The 20,734-nt window shown below is 43.9% G+C and overlaps 1 protein-coding gene across 3 annotated transcripts in view; it reads right to left on the bottom strand.

Annotated features, from left to right (window-relative positions):
- Positions 1–20,734, bottom strand: part of UGGT2 (UDP-glucose glycoprotein glucosyltransferase 2) — a gene marked incomplete at its 5' end in the record, with an annotated part of 753,177 nt that overhangs the window by 300,209 nt on the left and 432,234 nt on the right. For all 3 annotated transcript variants that reach the window (XM_082245311.1, XM_082245312.1, XM_082245313.1), the window contains one exon: positions 13,577–13,783. In XM_082245311.1, coding sequence (XP_082101437.1) covers positions 13,577–13,783 — 207 coding nt within the window. The remainder of the gene's footprint in view (positions 1–13,576; positions 13,784–20,734) is intronic.

The raw sequence follows: 20,734 nt of genomic DNA, 5'->3' as shown, positions 1-20,734 counted from the left end.
CAGACTGGATTAGCAGACGCGTTTCACACCATGTGCTTAATTATTTCAATGATTGGCAATGATTAAGCACATGGTGTGAAACGCGTCTGCTGATCCAGTCTGTCCTGTGTGTTCCTGTGTTTTGATGTTGGACCTTTGACTCTGCAATAAATCGTCTTTCTACTACTGGAGGTGCCGCTTTTTTCTCTTTATACATGGACTTTATAAGGCTGCGGACCTTTGGCAAGAACACAGTAGTTTAAGATACCTATAATTCACCCTGGATCCCTTGTTCAGCTGACAGCCTTGAGCGGTGATTTGTCTTTATTCCCTGCCACAGATGAGATATGCCATCAATGACAAGTAGTTTGGAGATCTGTTATTAGGGCCATCCCTCCCCCCTCTTAAGATTGTAAACTCGATGAGCATTGTCATGTTGTAAAGCGCTGCACGCGCCGTTGGCGCTATATAAATCTTGCATAATAATAACTACAGAGCATACATTCAGCTGGTTGACCAATTTTTTGCAGTTTAAAAAGACCATGAAGTGAAAGGTTTTACTGAAGATTAATTTTCTACATTCACACTTGGATTTCTTTCCCAAAAATCTAAGTACAGTCAGTGATGAACATGGTAAAAGGTTTTACCAGGGCATTACCACAATGGAAAACTGTATCAGGGCAACTGGAATTCATCAGTTTTGCCTGACTATTGTTGGATACCGCAGCGAAATGCACCAAGCACTTAAAACTGATGCGTACAAATAAAATTTAGCAGCAATACTCTTTTAGCCTGTTGAAATTATGCAGTGTATTGGAAACATTATGCAATGAAGTACATTACAGCCATTAAAATCATATTTCATATTTTTAAGATTTTAAAGAGAAACAGTAATTCTGAAATACAATTTGTGTTCAGTTTGGAGGGGTCTATCATAATTGCCAAATGTTTTTCAGGCAGCAAAACCTTTCAAAAAATTTCTTGTCCAGTGAAATCCAACCAAAATAAAATAGCCATATCTTGTGTGACCAACATAACTGGTCATATTTTGTAATTACAATAACTTTGTAGTCAAGTGAGTTTCACATCTCATCTGCTCTAGCACACTTAATTTTTATAGGTCTAGGTTTAATGCTCCTAAATAAACCTGCTATCCATTTACAACTTTAAACAAAAGATGCTTTAAACAGATTACATACCCTGTAACGACTGAAAGGAGATGTATCATTGAATTAAACAGCAAGATAATATGTTCAAGTTTTAATCTATATGTAAATTTAGAAAATGACTTTATATCTAAGTTTTGATTGGCAAGAAGAAGTCCTTCAGAACTCTGATTAGCATTTGTATTGAGAAAGGGTCAGGGACCAGAAGCAATGCAGAATACACAATTTTTGTCTAATTCGTGAAGTAATCTAGCTACTCATTTGTGAAATCAATCCTATACTTAGATTGTACTTGTTGAATTTTACATATCTTAACAGCAATAAACTTATAATAGCTGTAGGCATTCCTTAATATGTTTGCATATTACATTCTTAACAGAATAATATGTGCATGAAAGAAAGCAGCATTAAATATGCAAAAGGGAAAGCATACAGAATGTTTTTTTTGGAAATATTGATGGCATAAAATGTTTTTGCATGTTTTTTTTTTTTCTCTCAGGTGAATATTTTATTTTTCTTTACAAGTAGGACAAGGGGGATCAGTCCCTGAGCCTCACCTGTGTAAAAAGAATACACTTGAAGCAATAACAAAGTAACTCTGTTGCCCACAATAAATGAAAATATGCACTGAATTTGGTAAAGTACTGTAACTTAAAAATGTTGAAAGTATTTTATGTAACCAAACCTATACTCATCTGAAGTGAACCAGTGGCTTTTTGCTTATCACACTGTATTGTGTGTATATAAAGTGCATCCAGAAAGTATTCACATTGCTTAACTTGTTATGTTACAGCCTTATTCCAAAACAGATTAAATACATTATTTTCCTGAAAAGTCTACAAACAGTACTCCATAATGAGAATGTGAACAACGTTTGTCTGAAATCTTTGCAAATGAAAAAAAAAATCACATGTACATAAGTATTCACAACCTTATTCATGACACTCAAAATTGAGCTCAGGTGCATCCTGTTTCATCTGATCATCCTTGCGATGTTTCTACAACTTGATTGGAGTCCACCTGTGGTAAATTCAGTCGATTGGACATGATTTGGAAAGGCACACACCTGCCTATATAAGGTCTCACAGTTGACAGTGCATGTCAGAGCACAAACCATCCACGAAGTCCAAGGAATTGTCTGTAGACCACCGAGACAAGATTGTATCGAGGCATAGATCTGGGGAGGGGTAAAGAAGCATTTCTGCAGCATTGAAGGTCCCAATGAGCACAGTGACCTCCATCATTCATAAATGGAAGAAGTTTGGAACCACCAGGACTTTTCCTAGAGCAGGCTGCCTGGCCAAAGAGAGCGATCGGGGGAAAAAGGCTCTAGTCAGGGAAGTGAACAAGAACCCGATGGTCACTCTGACAGAAAAACAGCCATCTCTGGAGCACTCCACCGATCAAGCCTGTATGGTAGAGTGGTCAGATGGAGGGCACTCCTCAGTAAAAGGCACATGACAGCCCGTCTGGAGTTTGCCAAAAGGCACCTGAAGGACTCTCAGCCAATGAGAAACATAATTCTCTGGTCTGATGAAACGAAAAGAAAGAAAAGATTGAACTCTTTGGCCTGAATGGCAAGTGTCATGTCTGGAGGAAGCCAGGCACTGCTCACCACCTGGCCAATACCATCCCTACTGTGAAGCATTGTGGTAACAGCATCATGCTATGGGGATTTTTTTCAGTGGCAGGAACTGGGAGACTTCTCAGAATAGAGGAAAAGATGAATGCAGCAATGTACAGAGATATCCTTGATAAAATTTGCTCCAGAGCCCTCTGGACCTCCGACTGGGGCAAAGGTTTATTTTCCAAAAAGGACAAGGACCCTAAGCACACAGCCATGATAAAGGAGTGGCTATGAGACAACTCTGTGAATGTCCTTGAGTGGCCCAGCCAGAGCCCAGACATGAACCCGACTGAACATCTCTGGATGGATCTAAAAATGGCTGTGCACCATTGCTCCCCACCCAACCTGATAGAGCTTGAGAGGCCCTGCAAAGACGAATGGGAGAAACTGCCCAAAATAGGTGGCCCAAGCTTGTGGCATCATACTCAAAAAAAACTTGAGGCTGTAATTGATACCAAAGGTGCTTCAACAAAGAATTAAGCAAAGGCTTTGAATACTTACAGTGCCTTAAAAAATGATTCACCCCCTTTGACTTTTTACCTATTTTGGTGCATTACAGCCTTAAGTTCAGTGTTTTGTTAATCTGAATTTTATGTGATGGATCAGAACACAATAGTCTAAGGTGGGGGAAGTAAAATGAGAACAATATATACATAAAATAAATTTTTAGAAATAGAAAACAGAAAATTGGCATGTGGGTATGTATTCACCCCTTTGTTATGAAGCCCACGAAAAGCTCTGGTGCAACCAATTACCTTCAGAAGTCACATAATTAGTGAAATGAGGTCCACCTGTGTGCAATCTAAGTGTCACATGATCTGTTTTACAGCAGAGAATGGAGAATCTGTACATAGGAGGACAATAAGCCGTACGCTCCATAGAGTTGGGCTTTATGACAGAGTGGCCAGAAGAAAGCCATTACTTCCAGCAAAATGGCATGTTTTGAGTTTGTGAAAAGGCATGTGGGTGACTCCCAAAATGTATGGAGGAAGGTGCTCTGGTCTGATGAGACTAAAATTGAACTTTTCGGCCATCAAAGAAAACGCTATGTCTGGCGCAAACCCAACACATCACAACACCCAAAGAACACCATCCCCACAGTGAAACATGGTGGTGGCAGTATTCTACTGTGGAGATGTTTTTCAGCAGCTAGGACTGGGAAACTGGTCAGAGTTGAGGAAAAGATGGTGCTAAATACAAGGATATTCTTGAGCAAAACCTGTGCGTGATCTGAGGCTAGGATAGAGGTTTACCTTCCAGCAGGACAATGAACACCGACACACTGCTAAAGCAACACTTGAGTGGTTTAGGGGGAAACATGTAAATGTGTTGGAATGGCCTAGTCAAAGCTCAGACCTCAATCCAATAGAAAATCTGTGGTCAGACTTAAAGATTGCTGTTCACAAGTGCAAACCATCCAACTTAAGGAAGCTGGAGCAGTATTGCAAGGAGGAATGGGCAAAAATCCCAGTGGTAAGATGTGGCAAGCTCATAAAAACATATTCAAAGCAACTTGGAGCTGTGATTGCCGCAAAAGGTTGCTCTACAAAGTATTCACTTTAGGGGGGTAAATAGTTATGCATATTGACACATTTTTCTGTTATGTTGTCCTATTTAAACAATGAATTTAATCAATTTTGGAATAAGGCTGTAACATAACAAAATGTGGAAAAAGTGAAGTGCTGTGAATACTTTCCGGATACACTGTACTAAGGGCATCGCTAACTAAATTAAGCTAACTGATCTCTTGGCTGTGGTGAACTAACTATTCATCCCTACTGTTAATTGCTGATTTATGTAGTTATTATGCAGCTTTTGGTCGCTGCACTATATTGATTTAACATGAGAGTTATAAAGTTGGATCGGAAAGATACAGACCGGCTGCCCAACCTTAACCACTTGCCGACCGCTCACGTTGAGGGTATTGCGGCAAAGTGGCTCGTTATCGTCCAGCGACGTAGACCTACGTCACTGGACTCCTCCCCTTGACGCGCGCCGCTGGAGGCTCGCTACCGCTGTATTCAGACACAGTGGGAGTCAGGCCAGGGGAGGAGAGGCGGTGAACACCGCCGCTCTTCCCCGATCGCCGGGGATCGAGTGTGGAGATCCGCCCGATTGTGTAAACAATGCGGGTGAATCTCCTAAGTGATGGCATAGGTCTGCCATCTTTCCTGTCAAAAATGTATAGAATATCCCTGCCCATGGGTTCGAGTTTCACTTCCTTTCACTTCATGTACAGTGGGTACGGAAAGTATTCAGACCCCCTTAAATTTTTCACTCTTTGTTATATTGCAGCCATTTGCTAAAATCATTTAAGTTCATTCTTCCTCATGAATGTACACATAGCACCCCATACTGACAGAAAAACACAGAATTGTTGACATTGTTGCAGATTTATTAAAAAAAAAAAAAAAACTGAAATATCACATGGTCCTAAGTATTCAGACCCTTTGCTCAGTATTTAGTAGAAGCCCCCTTTTGATCTAATACAGCCAGGAGTCTTTTTGGGAAAGATGCAACAAGTCTTTCACACCTGGATTTGGGGGTCCTCTGCCATTCCTCCTTGCAGATCCTCTCCAGTTCTGTCAGGTTGGATGGTAAACGTTGGTGGACAGCCATTTTTAGGTCTCTCCAGAGATGCTCAATTGGGTTTAAGTCAGGGCTCTGGCTGGGCCATTCAAGAACAGTCACGGAGTTGTTGTGAAGCCACTCCTTCGTTATTTTAGCTGTGTGCTTAGGGTCATTGTCTTGTTGGAAGGTAAACCTTCGGCCCAGTCTGAGGTCCAGAGCACTCTGGAGAAAGTTTTTGTCCAGGATATCCCTGTACTTGGCCGCATTCATCTTTCCCTCGATTGCAACCAGTCGTCCTGTCCTTGCAGCTGAAAAACACCCCCACAGCATGATGCTGCCACCACCATGCTTCACTGTTGGGACTGTATTGGACAGGTGATGAGCAGTGCCTGGTTTTCTCCACACATACCGCTTAGAATTAAGGCCAAAAAGTTCTATTTTGGTCTCATCAGACCAGAGAATCTTATTTCTCACCATCTTGGAGTCCTTCAGGTGTTTTTTAGCAAACTCTGTGCGGGCTTTCATGTGTCTTACACTGAGGAGAGGCTTCCGTTGGGCCACTCTGCCATAAAGCCCCGACTGGTGGAGGGCTGCAGTGATGGTTGACTTTCTACAACTTTCTCCCATCTCCTGACTGCATCTCTGGAGCTCAGCCACAGTGATCTTTGGGTTCTTCTTTACCTCTCTCACCAAGGCTCTTCTCCCCCGATAGCTCAGTTTGGCCGGACGGTCAGCTCTAGGAAGGGTTCTGGTCGTCCCAAACGTCTTCCATTTGAGGATTATGGAGGCCACTGTGCTCTTAGGAACCTTAAGTGCAGCAGAAATCTTTTTGTAACCTTGGCCAGATCTGTGCCTTGCCACAATTCTGTCTCTGAGCTCTTTTAGGCAGTTCCTTTTGACCTCATGATTCTCATTTGCTCTGACATGCATTGTGATCTGGAAGGTCTTATATAGACAGGTGTGTGGCTTTCCTAATCAAGTGCAATCAGTATAATCAAACACAGCTGGACTCAAATGAAGGTGTAGAACCATCTCAAGGATGATCAGAAGAAATGGAAAGCACCTGAGTTAAATATATGAGTGTCACAGCAAAGGGTCTGAATACTTAGGACCATGTGATATTTCAGTTTTTCTTTTTTATTAAATCTGCAACAATGTCAACAATTCTGTGTTTTTCTGTCAGTATGGGGTGCTATGTGTACATTCATGAAGAAGAAGAATGAACTTAAATGATTTTAGCAAATGGCTGCAATATAACAAAGAGTGAAAAATTTAAGGGGGTCTGAATACTTTCCGTACCCACTGTATATGGTCCTAAGGGAGTTGGCCATGGGAGCCTTGGTGCTATCAGGGTTTCACCCTAACCCCTACTAGTGTATAATATTCAAGTTCAGGATTTCCTCCAGTAGAGACCAACCTTGGTTATATGGAGGACACAAATATATTAGCTTAGCCCGATAATACATTTCCATTGGTCTAATTAGTGAACTGGAAGTTGGGATATCACTCATTATACATCCCAACATGTAATAGTATAAAAAAACCTAAGTATGGAGTATAAGGAGTAGGGCTATTAGGAGTTTGAATTGCTTGTACATTGCTATATCCTCCAAGGGTTGGATTCCATTCCCATATTATTAACTAACCGAATATGCATTTATTTTGGGCTGTCTCATCTCTCCTTTACAGTGATGGGGGATGTGCAGGGCCGGCGCCAGCAATAGGCAGGTTAGGCAGCTGCCTAGAGCGCCAGGGTAGGGAGGGCGGCAAAATAATTTTTTTTTTATTCCAGCAGTGGCGTGGCATTGTGTGGCGTGATGTAGCGTTGGGGGGGTCACCTGGGACTATGGCCACAAGCGCAAAATTTAGAAGGGCCCCTTCACTGTGTGTGGGGGATGCGGTGGGATTCGGGAAGGACAAGGTGAGTGACGGCAGGAGCAGACAAGGGGGCGGTGGCGGCACATAAGATGCAGACAGTATTGTGCGGCTTGCAGCAGCTGCCCCTGGTTGTAATGTCGGGTGGGCGTCGTCGTCCTCGGGGTGCGTACGATGAGTGTGCAGTCCAGCAGAAGGAGGCCACGCCCGTGTGGAAGGTGAAATTCGAGGGAAGTTGGGAGCCCAGGAGAGAGAAGAGCTTCACAGCCACCTTCAGTCCCGAAGAGGCGCGCAGAAGCATCCGTGGAGTCCCAAAGCCTGAACTCGGTCCTCTCCAACCTCCTCTCTGCTCCAGCATCAGCAGTAAGGCCCGGAAGGACAAGGACGAATGGGAGGCACAAGCTGTCAGGGAGCTGCTGGAAGGAGCAGCAGAGCACCTCCAGTCTCAAGAAGATATTGGGCATCATACACTGACACAGACCTAGCTGCAGATACAGACTGGAATGGGGGCAGAGGAGGGACTGTGGTTAGGGTCTCTCATCTTCCCACCCTCTCTGTCACCCCCACAATCTTTTTGAGCCCCCCCATCTCTGTCAGCATCCTTTCTCTCTCTCTCTCTCAGCAACCTCTCTCTATCCACCACCCTCTATCTGTGCCCCCCAGTGTCTCTCTCAGCCGCCCTCTCTGTCATCCACCCTCTCTGTCATCCACCCTCTCTCTCAGTCCCACCCTCTGTCCACCACCCTCTCTCTAAGCCCCTCTGTCTATCTCTCTCTAGGCCTCTCCCCCTGTCCACCACTCTCTCTCTGAGCCCCCGTCTTCTCTCTCAGCCCCCCTCTGTGTCCGCCACCCTCTCTCTGAGGCCCCCCTCTCTCAACCCCCCTTTCTGTCTGCCGCCCTTTCTCTGAGGCCCCTCTCTCTCAACCCCCTTTCTGTCCGCCACCCTCTCTCTGAGGCACCCTGTGTCTCTCTCAGCCCCCCTCTCCATCCACAACCCTCTCTATGGGCCCCCCTCTCTCTCAGGCCCACCCTCTCTAAGCCCCCCTCTCTCTCAACCCCCCTCTCTGTCTGCTACCCTCTCTCTGAGCCCATCTGAGTCTCTCCCAGCCCCCCCCTCTGTCTGCCACCCTCTCTCTGAAGCCCCTCTCTCTCAACCCCCCTTTCTGTCCACCACCCCCTCTCTGAGGCCCCTCTCTCTCAATCCCCCTTTCTGTCCACCACCCTCTCTCTGAGGCCCCTCTCTCTCTCAACCCCCCTTTCTGTCCGCCACCCTTTCTCTGAGGCCCCTCTCTCTCAACCCCCCTTTCTGTCTGCCACCCTCTCTCTGAGGCCCCCTGTGTCTCTCTCAGCCCCCCTCTCCATCCACAATCCTCTCTATGGGCCCCCCTCTCTCTCAGGCCCACCCTCTCTAAGCCCCCCTCTCTCTCAACCCCCCTCTCTGTCTGCTACCCTCTCTCTGAGCCCATCTGAGTCTCTCCCAGCCCCCCTCTCTGTCTGCCACCCTCTCTCTGAAGCCCCTCTCTCTCAACCCCCCTTTCTGTCCACCACCCTCTCTCTGAGGCCCCTCTCTCTCAATCCCCCTTTCTGACCACCACCCTCTCTCTGAGGCCCCTCTCTCTCTCAACCCCCCTTTCTGTCCGCCACCCTTTCTCTGAGGCCCCTCTCTCTCAACCCCCATTTCTGTCTGCCACCCTCTCTCTGAGGCCCCTCTCTCTCAACCCCCCCTTTCTGTTGCCACCCTCTCTCTGAGCCCCCCCTGTGTTTCTCTCAGCCCCCCTCTCTTTCTACCTCCCTCTCTGAGGCCCCCTGTGTCTCTCTCAGCCCCCTCTCCATCCACCACCCTCTCTATGGGCCCCCCTCTCTTTAAGCCACCCTCTCTCTCAACCCCCCTTTCTGTTGCCACCCTCTCTGTGCCCCCCGTGTTTCTCTCAGCCCCCCTCTCCATCCACCACCCTCTCTATGGGCCCCCCTCTCTCTCAGCCCCATCCTCTGTCCAACACCCTCTCTCTCAACCCCCCTCTGTCTACTACCCTCTCTCTGAGCCCCTCTGTGTCTCAGCCACCCTCTCCATCCGCCACCCTACCTCTGAGCCCCCTTCTCTCTCAGCCCCACTCTCTGTTTATCACCCTCCCTCTCTCTCAGTCTCCCTCTCTCTAAGTTCCCACTGTCTCTCAGCCCCCAGTGTCTCTTAGCCCCCCTTTCTCTCAGCCACATCTCTCTCTGTCCCCCCTTCTCTCTCAGTCCCCCCTTCTCTCACGCCCTTTATTTAAACACAGCCCCCCTCTCTGTCAGTCACCACTCTCTGTAAGCCACCCCTTTTCTCTCAGCCACTCTCTCTCCAGTAGAGATGTAGGGCTCTTCAGTGTGTAGAGAGGTATCTAGAGGTGTATTCAGGGTAGGGGTATCTAGGGAGATGTAATCAGGGTGGGGTGGGTTATCGCGGGGTGTGAACAGAGTGGGGGATATCTGGGGTGTCATCAGTGAAGGGGTATTTGGGGAGGAGTGGTCAGGCTGAGGGGTAATCTAGGGGTGTGATCAGAGTGGGGGGGTATCTGGGGGTGTAACCAGGGTAGGGGTATCTGGGGAGGTGTGATTAAAGTGGGAGTATCTGGGGGGCTGTGATCTGGGAGTTTGCTTATAGGGGGTTACCCAACCATTGGAAGTTTAGTTGACCTCAACTGCAGTGAGGGAAACTGAGGAATGCATAACCCCACCCCCCATTACACATTGAAATTTGGTGGAAGTTCAGCACAGCTCCATTCAATGGTATGTGACCTCCTTCACATCACGCCCCATCACATTACAGCTGCGATGTGAAGGAGGTAAATAAAAAAGGGGAGCCAATGCGCTGCAAATGGGGTATAGAAAAAGGTAATAAATAGGGGTGAGGTGGAATCTGTGTAGTTGAACCAAAATTCCTGAGACTGGCAGCCAATTCTAAAGTGTCACCCCTTTTTGCAAAATTAAGAGAAGGAAAGGGGAAAAATCAGCGCTTGTTTCGCTAAATGATGGTCCAGGGAATGAATTCCCAAAGCTATATATAGCACAGATACTATACGTTTTAATATATATATGTAGTGAATACAAAAAAAATATCTAGTGAATAAAATCCAATAAGTGACTTTAGTGATACGTTGTTGTGACTATGGTGAGAAAAAAGAGCAAAGGAGGTGGAGTCCGGGGCGGAGCCCCAATGGGGTGGCAAAATGAGGTTTCATCTAGGGTGTCAAAAATCCTTGCACCGGCCCTGGGGATGTGCATATATTTATGTTGCATAACCCCTTTGTAGTGATGGGGGATGTGTATTAACTAATGTATACACTTGTGCAATGGGTAAATTGGGGGTATATGTGCATATAGGCCCATTTCTCATACAGGTGTATCTGGGCTCTATGTGCAACCTATTCCTTCTTAAATTTGGAATGCATTTTATATATCCACTAGTGCATTTTTTGTGTTTTGGACTAACCTCTAACCCTTCATGTGACATGATGTCATGAGATTTTTTAGTATAGCCCCTTGATTTATTTCCCGTTGTCTTATGCCACACAATTTTTACAATAATAACCTTTTAGCGACTCCTGTACAAGTATACATTAGTGACATGGGGATACATGGCTCCTTGATATATGTGAATACATTCTTTGGGAGCGACACAGCTCTATATGGGAAGTCATCTCACTGGCTGGTATTTTCAGGCTGTTGTAGGAATGACTCCGGCCCCAGAGCACACCCATAAGGGCGGTACCTGGTCTCCCGAGTCAGAGAATCATCCAATAAAAGTGCAAGCGGGCGGCGGGCGGAAGGAGAACTGGAACGCATGGCGCACTTCCGGGTTTGGTGGCGTGCATTCCAGCTGTCTATCTCTTTGCGGCGTCGCCCATATGGGCGGAGCCTTAGCCAGCCGGATAGTGATTGGCCCCTGGAGACGAGCCGTGGAACGCACCGCGTATTTCCGGGAATAACGGCGTGCATTCCAATACATCCAGCAAATACACTAAGGTAATCAATATACTAAAAGCCTTGTACCCCTCGTTTATATGATCGCTGGAGAACGGCCCCCGCATAGGACCTAACAGTGCATCCCAAATTGGCAGTGTATGGATAGATAAAGAGGCTGCACACTGCTTTCTTTGGTGAGGATACAGATCCCAGCTAGGGATGTTCATTCCTCTAGAACTAACCGGATGAGTTCCCATTTACTGTATTAACATTTTGTATGGATTTCCTTGTCTGTGGTGTTCACAGCTCCCCATGTCTGCAGACCACCAATGTAATGTTGAATGCAGTACATGTATTGGGGAGACAAGGGTCCCTCTTCAAGTGCAGCTTACACATTCTTTTGGTCAGGATCATTGTGTGGTTTTTTTTTTTTTTGTTTATCCTGCTTTGTGTTGTAATACATCCCCTTCTTTCATTTTATCATCTCACCATTTCATCATTTTTCTATAAATTTTTCAACTTCTCTTTTTTGGCAGCGGTGCCCTCTTAAACTAAATATCAAATCGGACAGATAGTTGTGGGCGGGCACCCCATGCACACGCCCTGGTGTGTGTGTGGGAGGGAGGGTCCACACCTAAGTCTATCTGGATCAAGAAGTCATTGTCTAGTACACGGGTGGCAAACACAAGGCCCGCGGGCCGAATCCGGCCCGCCGGACCTTTTCATGTGGCCTGCGTAGCTGCCGCTGCCTGCCACCTCTTTGTCTACTCACTATCTCCCAGGCAACAAGTGAAAACATCCTCCGGCGCCGGCTCTGTGTGAGCGCATGTACGGCCGGCCGGTCTCTAAGGAACCATCTCCCGCTCTCTCTGTCCTTCTAGCGGCGCCGGCTGTTTGAGATGAGCGCATGTGCAGCCGGCCGGCCAGTCTCCAATGAGACACCTGATCTCTCTCCTCAGTCCCTCTAGCGGCGCCAGCCATTAGTGTCAGTGCCTCTTTTTTTTTTTTCATCAGCGGGCTGCACCCTGAGAGCGGGCTTTTTTACCAATACACAGGCAGGGAGCCGCCTATATGGGGTTGTACCAGAGCTGGGCCAGATAGGAAGGTAGGAGAAATTACAGATGTGAGAGTTTTTTTGGGGGGCCGGGGTGGGGTGGCGAGGGCTGTGGAGGCAGGTGGGAGGATGGGAGCAGAGCACACTCCTGACCCCCGCACTCAGTACCCAGCGCACGCCAAAATTCTGTACGCAACCCCGCACTCCATACCCAGCGCACTCCTGAACCCCGCACTCCATACCCAGCGCACTCCTGAACTCCGCACTCTGTATGCAGCGCACTCCTGAACTCTGCACTCCGTAACCATCTCACTCCTGAACCCCGCACTCCGTACGCAGCGCACTCCTGAACTCTGCACTCCGTACCCATCTCACTCATAAACCCCGCACTCCACATGCAGCACGCTCCTGAACTATGCACTCCATACCCATCTCACTCTTAAACCCTGCAATCTGTACACAGCGCACTCAGGAACCCCGCACTTCGTACAACCGGCCCTTTGAGGGCAACTATACTGCTCATGCGGCCCCCAATGAATTTGAGTTTGACACCCCTGGTCTAGTATATAAACCAAAGGCTTAGACATGCCAATTAAGCTTTGAGGAAGAGCCTAAGCCTTGAAACGCGTAAGCATTTACAACTTCAAGGGACAGTACACCCTTGGATCTCTATGCTGAAGATTGCGTACCATGTTTGATATGCTTTTATCAAAAACTCGTTTGTGAGTATTTTTATACCTTTTATCTTAATAAATCTTTTAAAGGATAATGCACTAGGCCGGTGCGCCCTTGTGCTTGTTTTGTCATTTTTTGTATTGATATCAGACTTTAAAAAACATCTTTCATCTGGCAAGAGTCTTCAGAAAAATGCAAAGAAGGAAGGTGTTAATCAAGTAGTAGCATAGGTACCCAATAGCAAGAAGTTTGCATGCACCTGTAAATCGAATAACAACCTAACAGTTGGTTAAACTTGTCACACCACTCTATATAAAACTTAACAAAATGACTAGTTTAAGCTTAAACAGTTTATTAACTTCTAGACCTATGAACAATCAATATCACAAATTGCATTTTAATGCAGGGTGTAATAGAAGTAGTGTGTAAGAGTGACATGGATTTTCTTTCTTGGTATTTTAACTACAAGCTATATTCTACTCCGACAGGCATAGTAGATATTAGCATTTCATTCCAGGATGTGGGCTCATCAAATGTAATTTTTCTGTACAAATGAAAATGTTTTCTGCTTATTTCCTGGGGGGAGTGTAGAGTGGGACCACTGGGTTTAATTTAAATGTAGGCATGTCTGCATCTAATATACACAAACCATGAAAAAAATCACACAACAATAAAATATCTGCTTACCAAAACAAGGAACTCTTTGATTTTATGCCCTTTAGTAAGTGCATCCACAGTCTTTTCATTTGAAAGCTTAGTGAAAAATGTCAGCATGTTCTGGCTTTTCTGTGTAAGCAAAGCAGCCCATATTGCACGAGATATCAAAGTGTTATCTTCAGTCATCTTGGAGGTTGGATTGTTTAGGATACCAAGTCGAGCAATGCTACTCTTTTTCTAACAAACAGATGAAAAACAAAAAAAATTACAATGCAAAATTTTAGCAAACACTGATGTTCCCCAATGTATATTAAACTAAAGATTAAAAGATTACCTATAGGGTATTTTCAGTGAATACATATCTCAAGTTGTTACAATGACAGTCACTTGAATGTGAACTTTAGGTAACTTTTTTTGTTTGTAATACAAACAACCAAACAGAAAAGTGTGCCTCTACAAAATAAAAAAACATTTAGACAGTCAAGAAGTTCAATTGTTAATGTTTGAATCAGCATTAGAATAGGTTTACATAGATAGATGGATTTGCAAGTTCTCCCTGTACAGGTTCCTCCCTTTACAGCCTTTTGCCAAACAGTTGCTGAGATGAAACAAAAAATGGTATTAAAGGAGGTTGTAAACCTCAGATTTTTTTTTTTTTAAAAACGAACACTTGAAAGAAAAACACATAATGATTACATATATCGCATACTAGCTCATTATGAAATACTTACCTAAGAACGAAGCCCCCGCAGTGCCGACCGCTTACCTGTCCATGGGCGACATGTTCTGTCGCCCTTCTTCCGGGTTTGCGGCATCCGGCAATCTGATTGTCTGGAGCCGCTATTACGCCATTCCCGCGCATGCGCGTGGGAGCCGACGGCAACGGCACGGGGCTCTGAAGGAACGGCACGAGCGGCCGTTCCTTCAGAGCGCATGCGCCAGTGATGTCACTGGCTGCATGCAAAGTAAATATCTCCTAAACGGTACATGTTTAGTAGATATTTACAGTACCTATAGGTAAGCCTTAATATAGGCTTACCTATAGGTACAAGTTGAAGAGGAGGGTTTACTTCCTCTTTAACCACCTACAGTGCCTTAAAGTATTCATACCCCTTTAAATTTTCCACATGTTATGTTACAACCAAAAACGTAAATGTATTTTATTGGGATTTTATGTGATAGACCAACACAAAGTGGCACATAATTGTGAAGTAGAAGGAAAATTATAAATTGTTTTCAAAATGGTTTACAAAAAAATATCTGAAAAGTGTGGCATGCTTTTGTATTCATCCCCCCTGAGTCAATACTTTGTAGAACCATCTTTGGCTGCAATTACAGCTGCAAGTCTTTTTGGATATGTCTCTACCAGCTTTTCACATCTAGAGAGTGACATTTTTGCCCATTCTTCTTTGTAAAATAGCTCAAGCTCTGTCAGATTGGACGGAGAGTGTATGTGAACAGATTTTCAATTGGATTTAGGTCTGGACTTTGACTGGGCCATTCTAACACATGAATATGCTTTGATCTAAACCATTCCATTGTAGCTCTGGCTGTATGTTTAGGGTCATTGCCCTGCTGGAAAATGAACCTCCGCCCCAGTCTCATGTCTTTTGCAGACTATAACAGGGTTTCTTCTAAGATTACCCTGTATTTGGCTCCATCCATCTTCCCATCAACTCTGACCAGCTTCCCTGTCCCTGCCGAAGAAAAGCATCCCCACAACATGACGCTGCCACCACCATGTTTCACGTTGGGAATGGTGTGTTCAGGGTGATGTGCAGTGTTAGCTTTTCGCCACACACAGCATTTTGCTTTTAGGCCAAAAAGTTCAATTTTGGTCTCATCTGACTAGAGCACCTTCTTCCACATTTTTGATTGTTCCCCACATGGCTTCTCGCAAACTGCAAATGGGACTTCTTATGGCTTTCTTTCAACAATGGCTTTTTTCTTGCCGCTCTTCTACAAAGGCCAGATTTGTGGAGTGCAGGACTAATAGTTGTCCTGTGGACAGATTCTCCCACCTGAGCTGTGGATCTCTGCAGCTCCTCCAGAGTTACCATGGGCCTCATGACTGCTTCTTTGATTAATGCTCTCCTTGCCCGGCCTGTCAGTTTAGGTGGACGCTCAAAGTCTTGGTAGGTTTGCAGTTGTGCCATATTCTTTCCATTTTCGGATGATGGATTGAACAGTGCTCCGTGAGATGTTCAAAGCTTGGGATATTTTTTTTAAAAACTGACCCTGCTTTAAACTTCTCCACAACTTTATCCATGACCTGTCTGGTGTATTCCTTGGCTTTCATGATGCTGTTTGTTCACTAAGGTTCTCTAAGAAGTCTCTGAGGGCTTCACAAAACAGCTGTTTTTATACTGAGATTAAATTACACAAAGGTGACCTCTATTTACTAAGTAGATGACTTCTGAAGGAAATTTGTTCCACTAGGTTTTAGTTTGGAGTATCAGAGTAAAGGGAGCTGAATTCAAATATATGCCACACTTTTCACATATTTTTAAAAAAAATTGAAAACCATTTATTAATTTTACTTCTACTTCAATTCAATTATGTGCCAAGTTGCTGGTCTATCACATACAATCCCAATAAAATACATTTATCTTTTTGGTTGTGACATGACAAAATGTGGAAAATTTCAAGGGGTATGAATACTTTAAGGCACCTTAGGAGGCATATTGTTGTTAGTGTGAGCAGATAGAAAGGCTTGTAATGAAACAAATTGTAAAGCACAATTTGTGTGCTGCATTACTGATATGCCTTAGTGTGTCTACAGTATATAAGAACACATATTATTGATACATGTACACGTGTTTAAAGTAAACCTTCACTTTGTCCAAAAGGAGCAATGTAGCAGCTTTTCTACACTGCATGGAAACAAAGGTAGGGTATGCCTTGCCTACCTTCTACTGCGATTATGCACTGCTAGAGTGTCCAGAGATTACTCTGTATGTTTTGATCTGAAAAGTGAAACCAGCACAGAATTCAGAAAGCTCCTCTTTGTTCCCACGAGACTGCACATGGGTTCACTGATTGGCCACTTGGACTTTGAGGGCTGCATTATGGGATAGAATGGAGAGTGCCAGGTTTCCTCCAAATGTGGAAGTACCAAGTTATTTCTTGAGGCTAAGGCTGCAGATAACGATGGTAAAGCAAATGTACCCACCTGCTTCGTAATGAACGTAAAAAACACTTTTTAGAACCTCAACAAGAAAACCTCAGCTTTAGTATCAGTTATGTTTTGTTTTTTTTATGTGTTGATTGAATTATAGATTTAGAGCCCCATGACAGCTGCTGCGGTCCACATGAAAGGTGAAAGAAAATGGGTGAGGGTGAAAGAAAATGGGTGGGGGGAAAGGGTTGTAAAAGAAGAGCCTAATGCCTGGTACACACGGTGAGATAATCGGATGAATGCTTGTCCGTTTTATTTTTATTGCATGCTAGCCTCCATATCAAAAAAGAAGGCTACTAATACAGTTGTGTTCAAAATTATTCAACCCCCACTGAAATTGATTGTTTTGGCCAGTTTGACATTGATTTTGATCATTCAGTCATCCTGCTTACAATTAAATCAAAGAGGCACGTGTAGGTCAGACAAATATAACATAACATTTATAATGAAATAACCACAAATGTCTTTTCTGTGCTCACATCATTATCAGTTTTATTCAACCCCCAAGTGACATTCAATCTTAGTACTTCGTACAACATCCTTTTACAGTTATAACAGCTTTTAAACATGAAGCATAGCTTGACACAAGTGTCTTGCAGCGATCTACGGGTATCTTTGCCCATTCGTCATGGGCAAAAGCCTCCAGTTCAGTCACATTCTTAGGCTTGTGCACTGCAACTGCTTTCTTTAAGTCCCACCAGAGGTTCTCAATCGGATTTAAGTCTGGTGACTGTGATGGCAACTCCAAAATGTTCCAGCCTTTAATCTGCAACCATGCTCTAGTGGACTTGGAGGTATGCTTGGGATCATTGTCCTGTTGAAAGGTCCAATGTCTCCCAAGCCTCAGGTTTGTGACGGACTGCATCACATTGTCATCCAATATCTCCTGGTACTGAAGAGAATTCATGGTACCTTGCACACGCTGAAGCTTCCCTGTACCTGGAGAAGAAAAACTGCCCCAAAGCATGATTGACCCCCCGCCATGCTTCACAGTAGGCAAGGTGTTCTTTTCTTTATAGGCCTTGTTCTTCCTCCTCCAAACATAGCGTTGATCCATGGGCCCAAACAGTTCAAATTTTGTTTCATCAATCCACAGAACACTATCCCAAAACTTCTGTGGTTTGTCCACATGACTTTTGGCATACTGCAGTCGACTCTTCTTATTCTTTGGAGACAGCAAGGGGGTACGAGTTCTGGCATGGAGGTCTTCATTACGCAGTGTGCGCCGTATTGTCTGAGCAGAAACTTTAGTACCCACATCTGACAAATCTTTTGTCAGTTCCTCAGCAGCCACTCTACGCTTCAGGTAGTGCACAGCAGTCAAAGTCAGCATCTTCTTTCTGCCACGACCAGGTAGTGTTTCAACAGTGTCCTATGGTGTCTCTTGGTATGTTTAACATCTTTGCAATCTTCTTATAGCCATTGCCCTTCCTGTGAAGAGTAATCACCTCTTCTCTAGTCTTCCTGGACCATTCTCTTGACTTCACCATGTTTGTAACCACACCATGTCTAGAAGGAGCTGAGTATCACAGTCATTTTAAAGCTGCCTAATTGGTGCTTATTAGGCTTTATTGCTGCTCCCTGACATCCACAGGTGTTTTCAATACCTGATTGAAAACACTTCAATGAACCTCTGTTCTTCAGAGTGGTAGTCTTTAAGGGGTTGAATAATTGTGTCAATGAAGAATTCACAAAAAAGGGTTTTAGGGAATTTAGTCTACATTTGTAATTGTATTCAGAATGAAATTCTACAAGGACTTCTTAAAGAACCATATGCAACTAAAATGACATCAATTGGTTTTGTAATACAGTAGTAAATGTTTCTATTGCATTGAGGGTTGAATAATTTTGAACACAACTGTATATGGAAATTCTCATACAACAGAATAAAAATTCAGAAGTGATGAATTGCATTTCATTTGTATTGCATTTTCAGACAAAAACCACGCTGTTTAAACAAAAATCGTTAGATCTGGTGTCGTGCGAGAACAATTTCTGTCCCTACGGATAATTTCGGATGAAAGATGTGTATAAATGATCAGATTATTGTACAATCACTTTGAAAGCCGTATTTTTCCTTCGATTTTCTGATCGTGTGTACAGGGCTTAAAAGGTAGATGCAGCACCCAGCACTAAACTGATAAGAGGATTTAGAGGATCAGACTATGGAAGAGATTCTTCTAAACCCTGTGAGAAAACTGCACACTGATATTGGAAAACTTGGCAGCATGTGATTATCATGTGGCAAACACTGTGATCACCATAATTAACCAATCATGATGATAACAGAGAATGGAGAAAGTTTACCTAGCTTATATATCCTCTTACCAGTTAATTACTAGGTTAAAGATTAAGTCCACCTTTAAAGATTTTGTTACCCCCAACATATTTATATTCCTAATATTTGCCTGCTGTACTATGTACTTGTATGAGAAAGTATCCTGTTCTCTTTGCACGCTTCCTTTGTGTGAAATCCTTAGTGTTCCTGCCAGTCCTTCTGCTTTGCAATTAAAAACTGACCACACTAAGCAGGAGAGCTCACCATGGTCAGTTCTCTAGCTTTGCTGGGAAATCAGTGTACTCTCGTCCAATCATTAGACCTCTCCTGACATGCCCCCGCTGCACAGCCATTCACTGAGAAGCTGTGTGCTGCTGCTTCTCCTCCCCCCAAGCTCTTGTGCAGCCGAGAACAGAGGGAATGTGATCACCTATTAAAAAGGGAAAAAAAGTCTTTAGTGTTTTTTTTATAACCATAAAAAATGTTTTGCCTTTCATTTCTATTTTAAACTGAATGTTTTTTTTTGCTGGGTGATCATTTACAATCATTATAAGACCATGTTACACCCATATCTGAAGTGCAATATTTAACACTTATTGTCACATGGATTTCCCATTCCCCACAAAAGCAGTATCGCATGTGTGTGTGTCACGCATTCACAAAAAAATATTTTGCTCACATCGTACAAGTGGAGATATAAAGCCAATATTGTCTGTGCAATATAGATGGGAATTTATGTGTGTGATGTAAAAAAAATTATACGTTACACACTATACAATAAAGTAGAACTAAGAGCAGGTTCACATTAGCGCGACTTGTCAGCTTGACAAGTCGCGCTCCCTCGCGGTCCATTGACCGCTACAGGACCCGTTCTAATAGGAGCGACACAAGTCGCTCCGACTTAGAAAAAGGGTCCTGTACTATTTCGGGGCGACCTCGGAGTGACTTGCATAGACTTCCATTATGTGAAGTCCCTGCAAGTCGCTCCGAAGTCGTGGTGCAATGTAATGCACAAGTCGCCCCTGAAGTAGTAAGGAGTCGTGTCGCGCTAATGTGAACCGGCTCTAAATGTGATACTATCATAATAAAAAAAAAAAAACAGCACAAATATTTTAAGCACACTGGATTATATACTGTACTTGGATTATACTTGAAGAACCATTATTGAATAAAAAGCATTAACATTTGGACCCCTGTTGCATAAAATGTTATATTAGTTAACACAATTAACAATAGAAAAATATGTCACTGATACTGGGACATTAGACAGGACACACAAAAGCAGTGTTGCAGCATAATACATGCTGTACTAATATTGTTTTAATACACAGCATTAAACTAAAAGGATGTCACTCGTAGGAAAAATGGAAAAAGCCAAATTAGGCTTTAGAAATAATTATGGTCATGATTAAATATATACACTGGCAGAAATTCAGTGTTTGTAAGGCATAAAAGAAGAAGGCAGTAATGTGCAAAGCTCAGACAAATAGCCTTTAACAAGTCACGTTCTGTTTAATACATACAGTACTAAATAAAAAAGCTCTGTGTACATTAAACAAAAGCTGACATTGTCTAGAGCCAAAGATGCTGCAAAGTTTTAGCCCTGTGGTACGAGTCTAAGAAACAGCACTAACATTAATACCTACTGGTCTGCAGCACTTGTAATTCAGTGTGACATGCTTGTTGCTGCTGGGGTCACAACAAAGGATATATGTTACACTGAACTTAGTAC

This window comes from Pelophylax lessonae (genome assembly GCF_965119305.1).
Source record: "Pelophylax lessonae genome assembly, chromosome: 2".
NCBI classification, from domain to species: domain Eukaryota; kingdom Metazoa; phylum Chordata; class Amphibia; order Anura; family Ranidae; genus Pelophylax; species Pelophylax lessonae.
Note: the sequence above shows the minus strand (reverse complement) of the source record. Positions and strands in the feature narration are given on the sequence as shown.